Genomic DNA, 10,046 nt, shown 5'->3' with positions numbered 1-10,046 from the left:
AAATGGGCTACTCTGGAACTTCATTTAAACTTGCTGTATCAGTATATAAACAATAACCTAAAACAGAAGTTATTTTAGACTTTTTGGATTTAGCCCTTTTGCAGTACAATATTTTGTAAGGGCCCTGTTAGTTTATAACAAGGCACTCCAATGCTAAACAGCTGGAACAAAACCCAAGGGCTGCATAGGTTCGGACCAATTTTCACACACACTTTGTGTGTAGCAGGTAAGTTTGGGTTGAGCTCTTCTTTAGCTTTCTCCAACTGTGACTTACTCTGCTGATTTTCGGCTCTAGCAGCATGCACCTGTCCTGCCCCCTTTTGTGACATCAGAGATGGGAGTGTTGTGCACAGGTCTGTAAATAAATTTGCAGGCTGGGTTTGTGTCGGTTGCAGGTTGGGAGCAGGTGCATTAGGGTAAGGTCGAATTTTTGTTGACCCACATATTACTACTAAACAGCCTTGAGGACACCCCCCCTTTCCTGCTTTTATCCCCAATAAGTAAAAGCTCTGCTGTTTGGGAAACTCTGCTTGAAGCAGCAGTGAAAAAGGTTATTGACAGAAAACAATGCAAACAATTTTTGATTTAGTGGTTTTTTTTTATTATAAAATGGAAAAAAAATCTAATTTAAAAACCAGACTATTGTAAAACTGAGACGCGAGTTAAAAGCATTCAACTCTCACTTGCTTTTTATACCCAAAAACTGCTCATAAAAAAGGAAGAATTGGCTGAGCATTACAAGGAAACCAGCCAATTTTTATGCAAAATCTGTATGCCGAGATTTTTTTTAAGAGCCATTTATTTCATTAGTGGAACAGTAGTCTCAACTCTAAAACATCAGCATTTTTCCCTAAACTGGTTTGGCACTAACAATTATTATGTAAATAAGAAAACTTCCTTAAACTTTAGCCTCTGGAAAAAAAATACAACAAGAATTAAAAAAAGACTTCAAATATTAAGATTTCCAAACGATATATATACTTTCAAATGTAATGCTATACAGACCGGTACCGGGTTGATGTGTCCCATATCTGTGTTCTATGCTACAAAACACTTAAAAAGGATTGGTTCCTGATGCCTTGCTTTAGAGATAAAGACACACCATTACTCAGTAAATTGCATTATATTTTGTGGGCAATGATGTACTGGGTGATTTCAGGTGCTGCGACACACATTTATTAGTAGCCCAGGAAATAGGACATAAACACCCTAAATTTTACCACTTCCCATCCATCCAGCTACTGAAATCAGCCTATGTGCTATTGCCATAAGTCTCTGTAACTTTTAAGACAAGTTAACAATAATTACTATAAAAGTGAAATGGAATTATGCATAGCAATCTCAGAAAATGGAAAAGCCTACCTGATCAAAACTTCTCTCACCCCGTCACCAAAAGGCTAATCATTTCAATACTGGTTTACAGTGCCTAAACCATAAGTTATAGAGCCCTAACTTACTACCACAATATCTGCCCTGCATGCATAAAATGAAGTCATGCATCAGTTAGAATCTCTCTTGGGTCTTTCACAAAGCAGGATACTACATAACTGCTATGTCTCCTGTATTTATTGTGATGACCCTGTTGCTTTAAGATCATTTGCCTTATGCATTTGTACTGTACCCTAGCATAAACTGCAAACCTCCCACTTACTTTTAGCACCAACAAAAACTGTAATTGCAATTTTATTTTTATCAATCCAAATGCTTTAATATATATATATAATCATTTTTCAATGTTTCTTGAATCTAAATTTACATTAGAATATAAAAATACTAAACAGATGGACCCAAATTACACCATTGTTGCATGGATGCACATGTAATAATGCATAAAATTGACACTATACAACCCCTGGTTTCCTTGGCAGCAAAAATCGTACCCTGCATTTCTATCAATATTGACAGATCAAAAGCAGCACTGACCTATATTTTATCAACGGACTAGAAAGTACCTGGCAAAAGATAGGATTAAATGGGTAGAGCCCTTTGTGATTCTTATTAGTGGTTATCAGAATTAAAATGGCCAAGAAGGTTTCTTACACAGCTTGCCCTCGAATTCTTTCATTTTTTACCCAGTTTAAATTCCATACTTGAGGTTACACAAAGCAAAAGTTACGCCCTGGACAACCTAGATTTTCTCATATGTTACTCAGATATTTAGAATGAATTGTTGCAGAATTAGGGCTTTGTTAGAGATGCTGTTAGTGTACCTTACATGGGGCACAGCCCCATTAAAACATTATTTATTATATTTACTGTAAACACCTCATACCCTTTTCTGCCATAGGTGCCTATTCTAGGATCCAGTAGAAAAACAGATTTTCACAGATATATACCCTATAGCAGAATTACTGGCCTTTTAGAGGGAAGGGCTATTGCCAGTCCTGTTTCTATCTTTTTGGAGTTTTTATTTTTTGAATTTAGTTTATTTATTACCTTATTTAAGGCAACCCACAAATACAAATGCCTGGCAGTTCTCCCTTATTACTTTGTTACGAAATCAGGAGGAAATGCATGAACAGTGACAATTAAATCCAGATGATAAGGGATTATCCAAAAACAGAATTTTCTTGTCAAAACACGAATAGACATTTATATGGTAATAGAAACAGAACTGGCTAAGAATTCTCTGCATGTGGCAAGAGAACAGTATTGACTATTTTGTTCAGTTTTAGTTCTTGTATTCAAGAGGTTCATCTCCAGTTTCATTCAGCAGGCAGGTCCTGATGACAGCCTCTGTCACGGCATAAGGATCACAGTTGGCTGATGGACGACGATCTTCAAAGTAGCCTTTCTTCTCCTGACCTACAAGGCGTGGAATGCGGATACTTGCACCACGGTTTGCCACTCCTGCTGAGAACTCATGGATGCTGGATGTCTCATGGAAACCTGTGAGACGACGGGCATTGTCTTTACCACCTCTTGGATCATACATCCTAATGTGATACTCATGACGTTTGCTTAAACGTTCAATGGATTCTTCTATGTGCCTGAAAAGAAACAATGTTAAGAGATTACATTATCTGTTATTTCTGAACATAAATGTACACTATAAAGATTTCAGAAATAAGAAGAAAACTATGATCTACACTAGCATATTGGCAGTCGGATCATACATTTCTGGATATCCAATAAATAACCTGGGGTTCAGTCAACCCTACATCTTTAATTTGTATAGAAATTGGTCACTAAAAGAAGTTAGTATCTACCTCACAGCAGAACTCAACAGGCTTAAATTGGACTATACTTACTTAAGGCCTCCTTCTTCACGCATTGATTTTGTGCTGAAATTGGTATGACATCCAGCTCCATTCCAGTTTCCAGTGATGGGCTTTGGGTCAAATGAAACAATGATCCCAAAATCCTCACACACTCTATGCAGTATAAATCGAGCAATCCAAAGGTGATCTCCCATATCTATTCCTTCACATGTTCCAATTTGGAACTCCCACTGTTGAAAAAAATGAACACGGTTATTTAGGTATATTCCCCACAACACAAGTACTTAAGGTGGCCAGTAGCTTTACCGAGGCCCTGAAGAAAATGTGTAGGGACCCACCTTCAAACCTTTCACATATACAGTGTATTTACCCAGTTCCTGTACCATACTCGCTATAATCTTGTTCCCACACTCTGCACAAAAAGAGGACCTGTTTGTGCAATGATATCAGCACAGTAGGTCACGCAATCTAGATTTTAAGGGTATAAAAATAGTAAACCTACAGCACAATGAACAGTTATTGGGTAGACAGGAAAATAATAGATACTAGAAACCAAAAACAGATTTTTCCCCATGCTCTGCCAGATCTTACCTGTGCTGGCATAACTTCTGCGTTAGTTCCTGCAATTTTCACACCAGCATATAGACAAGCCCGATAATGAGCCTCCACAATATCTCGACCATATGCCTTATTTGCACCCACTCCACAGTAATAGGGGCCTAGAAAGAAATAGAACACTTGTAGAACATAAAAATATTCAGGAAATAATCATTTCTTTACAATCCTACACTGTTTATTTTCAACAAAAATATTATACAAATGTCAATAATCTGCATTATTTATTAAAGTATTTAATTGGACAAATATCATCCCTCCCCAAATAATTGTTTTTATATACACTTTCATATTACTTAAAAGATATAGCCATATTTTTACATGCATAAAAAAATAGATTTCATTTTGTCTCCTTCACTTATAGGATTTCAGTAGTCTAATTGCTGATTGAAAGCCTGATAAGATAAGATGACGTAAACTATAATCACAAGCATTTGTTTGTTTTCTTATCTTGCACACTATTCTTGTGTAACCAGAACTCTGGCTACCATGTTGTGACATAACTAAACAGGGAGCGAACTACTGACCCTTTATTGGTTTAGACATATGGCCACATGTATGGAAAATAAGAGGCAATAAGTATCAGACAATACGTAAGCAGGTAATTAGTGGGTAACTGTTCAATAAATTAAAAAAATGATTATTACTAATATTTTTCTCAATCCTTGTTGAATCTAACCATACCTTGAGGTCCTGGGAAGCCATTTGATGGCCAGCCAAAAGGGTGTCCATCCATACCCAGCAATGTATATTCCTGTTCCATGCCAAACCATGGATGCTCATTGCCCACCATGTCCATTATCTGGTTACATGTATGACGTAAGTTTGTTTCTATGAAGATAAACATATAAATATAAGAAAGGCTTTAATACAACCCTTTAGGTATGAAAACATCAAAAGTAATGCCCAATGGTGTTCATCAGGGCCTTAGTGGGTATCGAAAAGAATGGAGTGGCTGAACTTATCATCACTTTTGATATACAGCAGAGATTTATTGATATTGCTGCTAGGCGATGCGGTTAGAATCCAGGATTCACCCTTTTAAGCAGGATTCGGCCAAATCCTTCTGCCCGGGCCGAACCGAATCCGCATATGCAAATTAGGGGTGGGGAGGGAAATTGTGTGACTTTTTGTCACAAAACAAGGAAGTAAAAAATTGGATCCTCTTTGCACCCCTAATTTGCATATGCAAATTAGGATTCAGATTTGGTTCGGTATTGCAAGAGATTTGGGGGTTCGGCTGAATCCAAAATAGTGGATTCAGTGCATCCCTAATTGCTGCACATGAGTTGATTATATAAATGTATTGCAATTTATAATTGCCTTGAGTGATAGTTAAACTGAATTAACAAGACAGTACTACTTACTTACATTGGAAAAGTAAAAGATAATCTTACCTGCAGTTTTTCGGTTGTATTTTAGCACCTCGCAGAGCACCAGCTTGTTGGGATCCCTTCGAAAAGGATCTCTAAACATTGCAACTGGAATCAGGTACATGTCACTGTTGGATCCCTCAGATTGGTGTGTGCTAGATCCATCGAAGTTCCATTCGGGCAGATCTGTACAAGGTTAGAGCCATATTGTAGGGAGGACAAAACCTTGACCTCTTTTACTGCAGGTAAAGAACCCTACTGAATTTGCAGTTCTCTTTTTCATGAAGTGTAAAATAATATAGACATACAACTAATTGATTACATTTACAGGTAGAATTCGTAAGAGTTTTTATGTTACAGTGTGTTTGGGTGTTGTAAAAACATTTAATATTGGCAAAATTGCAGAGAATTGGCTGTTACTGAGAGCATATTGTTAAACACATCTCAGCATAAAATGAAGTTCATATATTTGCTTGCTTTTATGGTGCACTTGACTAGTAGTCTTACATGCAAAAACATACAGTAAGTAAAAGAGTATAAAAGTGTAAAAGAGAACATTTGCATACAGCAAGGTTCCCAAAAGATCCTTAGGGCCTCATCCCATATAACTGCGTGAAATTAAGTCACTATTCAATTCTTGTCTTGAAAACAGACTGAATCCCTAAAATGTAACTAGTCTGTTGAATGAGTGATACATTTATTTGTTTAGAAGAAGACTCTGCTGTGTTTCTAGGAAGGAAAGAGAGAGAAACAAGACTTGATTGCTTGGCTGTAGAAGGGGAAAATCCCACCTTCTATGGTCTTGGGTTCACTGTCCAGAGTGCGAGTCTTGCAGCGAAGACCCTCCCCGGTCCCATCAATCCAGATGTACATAGCCTGCACCTTATCTCCCTGCGGCAGTTCCAGATACATCTGCTTTATGGCCTTACTCAACTGAGCACTGGCGGAGGTTGCCATGACTGGAGTTGCTGGAAGGAAATGAAAGCAAACAAGAAGATTACATTGAGAGGCACATTTATCAAGGGTCGAATTTCGAATTCATACAAGTTTTTTTAAAACTTCCATAAATTTGACCAATTGAAATTGATTAATAAAATCAAATTTTCTCAGCTCAGACGTATTGAATCGACCTGAAAACTCGAAACTAATTTGATTTGAATTAGAAAAACTCGATTCGAGTTTTTTTCTCCGAAAAAACTCAAATGTCAGGAAGGCTGCAAACATCACCAAATTGATCCATAGACCTCTCCCATTGACTTATACAGTAATCTGGCAGGTATTAGGTGGCGAATAGATGAATTTGAATTCTTAAATGGGCAGAGTATGATAAATCTCGAAATTCGAATTAAAACTTGAATTGAGTTTGGAAAATTCACAACTCGAATTTGAGAGCTTTGACCAAAAATTTGAATTCAAATTTTCACTTCGACCCTTAATAAATCTGTCCATTATTAAGAAATAGTATTCTGCTGAAATTGACAGTTACGAGCCTGCAATAGGTGGATTTTCTGCAAGATTTGATAAAAAGTTACCCTGTATTCTAGCATTATGTATGTTATTTAATTTGAATTCGATTACACCAGTATTTTGGTATGAACTAAATAAGCTGCAATGATTGCAATGGAACTGCTCTGTCTCAGCTTTGTTCTAAAAACAGTTTTCTGTTCCTTAATAAAAAATCATGACTTGCCAAAGAGATTTTTGTATGCATTGCAAAACCAAATGTGACCCCTGGCAACATAGAGCGAATCAAGCAGAATAGATTTGCGGTTGCACCTACAGTACAGCTGGGAGATAGGCAGATGCACTGAGCAGAAAGGAATATGCACACATCGGTAGGATGGACAGACACCCAGAAGATCAGTAGCCAGAAAAGAAAAACAGCTGAACACAACAAAGAGATTAGCTGAGGCATACATTGTGGCATCTGTTACTATGCTACTGTACACAGTATATATCCAACAATGCTGCAAAAGGCACACAAACGCAAGTACAGAATGGGAGGACAAGGTTTGCATAATAAACAAGAATCAGGGACCTCCAGCATACAGCCCTCCTGCTGCTGTTGCACTACCATACCAATGGGCCATTGCAAGTACAGTTCAAAAACAACCAGAGAGCCTCTTTTCTGTATGTTCTTGCCACACTTGATAAAGTGGAAAGCTTTATATAGAGTAACATTGGCAACTGATATCATAAATGTTCTGATGGTAGCCACTGACTGCAAAATAATCTGACTCCTGTATATAACCACTGGACATACAGGTCTGTAGCTTATGTGTAGGAATTGTACGAAATTCTGAAACCACCTTCATTTAAAAAAATATCACCTAGTACACCTAAACTAGTGTACCTATTGTCTTTTATTATAGGATCATTTGGCCCAAAGGGGGCACTGTCTCAATTCAATCTAAGGGTCTCATCAGATGTAGCAGTATCACAGATCCATATACAGTAGATCACAATAATCCGAATAAATGGCACTTCTGGGCTGTTTTTATTGTAGCAGGTAGCTGATCACACACCTACTGCGTTTTGGGATAAACTCCCTTAATCATAGCCTATGATTAAGGGATTTTGTCCTGAAACGCGTTAGGTGTGTGATCAGCTACCTGCTACAATATAACCAGCCCAGAAGTGCCATTTATTCGGATTATTGTGTATGATACAGTGAGGACACTGGAGACTGAGCACCTGGCATAGGGAGAAGTCTGCGGTGAGCTTTTGTTTTTTTAACTTACTATACAATAGAACCCCCATTTTACATTTTTCAGGGGACCAGATAAAAATCATGTAAAATCCAGGAAAATGTAAAATCAGGGGAAAGTATTATGCATAATATGTAGGTGGGACCACAAAACAAAAATGTTAAATGAGGGAAAACTTAAAATCAGGGGATGTAAAATTGAGGTTTCCCTGTATGTTGATAAATATTGGTTTAGCTGGGAAATTTCTTATTAAATATTACCAGGAAAGCAAAATAAAAAAAACATGTTATCCTAAATAGAATGGGTAGGAATGTAGGGGGAGCTACTAGACTACAAGCAAACAGACAATAAAGACTATACAATGGAAAGGGTTAGCGAAGGAAGAAAGGCACTAGATACAAGTCAAAAAGAATTATGAAAGTAATGGTAAAATACAGGTACTATACTACAACCAAGCAGGTCATACAGGCTATAATAGCAGCTTCAGGGCTCATATGTTATAGAAAGAATTAGGCACCTCATTTTACTTGCTATTTTCTATTGTAGAGAATTACACGGGGTGATGGAGACCTGCCACAAACAACAAGAGGGACCCAATAGCTTTATGGCAGGACAAGGGAAGACACAAAGAGAAAGACAGCAACAACCGGCAGAAAGCAGCTGACAGATGCAGAGGGTCAGAGGGAGACACTGACTGGGGCTGCAGGTACCTGGACAGCAGGAAGATGGAGGTGAGGATGCTGGCAATGCAGAGGGCTGTTGAGTTGAAGGATTCAGTTCTATAGCTCAGGATCTCCCATTCTCGCCTTTGCTCAAGCGGCTTCTCCTCACAAATATATTGAGCAGCGAGGGGCCGGCCCACAATGCAGCCATTGGCTCTGACAAACTGGTTCGCTATATGCCAACCTAGCCACGCCCACATGCCACGCAGCCATTGGACACGCGGATAGAGGGGCTGCGCCATAGATACAGTGATACAGTGTACCCCTACTGCACAAGAAAAACAAGCAGGGGGAGGCTGGAAAGCTTAGAGACTGCGATAAGAAAGAAATGGAACAGATAATAGGGAAGATAGTGCTAGGAAAACATCAGTCCCCCAGTCATAATGGGAAAAAAATATACAGAAAGGAGCGAGGAAGACGGAGAGAAACAATACAGAGTGCGAGCGAGGCACGGTTCGGGTGGGGGGATGCTTCTCTACTACACGCTACATACAGTCAGTCAATGTCTGCTGGACAAGACTACAGCTTGAGCCTCTACGTCCTGTCGCAAAATATATCTGCTCCCCCGCTGTCTGGTTCTTCATTGTTTCCTCAGTCCGGTCAGGTCTCTCACCCCCAACCCGCTTTTCCAGTACTGCTCAATCCTGTGTAGGTGGAAGCAACCAAGCGAGAAGACATTAGGGGGCGCCCGTGACGCTTTCAGAGGTGGTTACTGCCAAACACTTGTGTAAAAGCCTGTGTGAGAGGGAAGAAAAAAAACTGCTATAGCAGGAGCGGACAAAACCCATAAAATGTTTTTAGTAAATGTTTATGCGCCTTGTCTTGTGTTAAATCAATGTCAGTCAGTCCGAAAAATGGAATGTAGTCTAATTCCCTTACAGACGGTTGCCATTTTAGTGTTACTGACGTCATGCAGGTCTCATCCTCACACAGAAACAGTCACTCTGACCCTGCCTACTACATTTAAGTTAAAGGAGATGCTCCCCCAGGTGACACATTGGGGTGAATTTACACACACTTTTCTATCATTGTTTTATCATGTCAAGCACAAGTGTGGAGAACTTATGATCCACACACACAGTTTTCTGGCCTACTGTGGTGACTTTACACAGTTTACCTGCATCTTCTACCCAGGGCCCACAACTGTATCATACATTAATATAAGCCTATGGGTCCATCAGGAGGTGATAGATACTTCACCAGGGAAATGTGGTCCTTAAGCAAAAGCATTTTTAATCTGACAAAAAAAAGCCATTAAGGTCTGGACTGGAGGAGCAAATCTGCAGCTGATAGTCAGCCCTTAAACGGGCAACTTTTTTTTACTTTCAGCACACAATGCCTGTAGGAATAGTTTATACGGTCTTAAGCTGGCCACAGACGCAAAGATCCGATTGTACGATCAGACTT

The 10,046-nt window shown here is 38.9% G+C and overlaps 1 protein-coding gene across 1 annotated transcript; it reads right to left on the bottom strand.

The window, feature by feature from the left end:
* Window positions 1-2,410: 2,410 nt before the first annotated feature.
* glul-like.1.S (glutamate-ammonia ligase S homeolog) lies at window positions 2,411-8,788 on the bottom strand. Its single transcript, NM_001087430.2, is given in 7 exon segments — window positions 2,411-2,990; window positions 3,252-3,451; window positions 3,813-3,940; window positions 4,521-4,667; window positions 5,234-5,395; window positions 6,001-6,177; window positions 8,628-8,788. Coding segments are annotated over 6 exon segments (1,122 nt in total). The 5' UTR covers window positions 6,167-6,177; window positions 8,628-8,788; the 3' UTR covers window positions 2,411-2,671.
* Window positions 8,789-10,046: the final 1,258 nt, after the last annotated feature.

This window comes from Xenopus laevis, chromosome 4S, assembly GCF_017654675.1.
Source record: "Xenopus laevis strain J_2021 chromosome 4S, Xenopus_laevis_v10.1, whole genome shotgun sequence".
Classification (NCBI taxonomy): Eukaryota; Metazoa; Chordata; class Amphibia; order Anura; family Pipidae; genus Xenopus; species Xenopus laevis.
The sequence above is the reverse complement of the archived record's forward strand: the minus strand, read 5'-3'. Positions and strand labels throughout refer to the sequence as shown.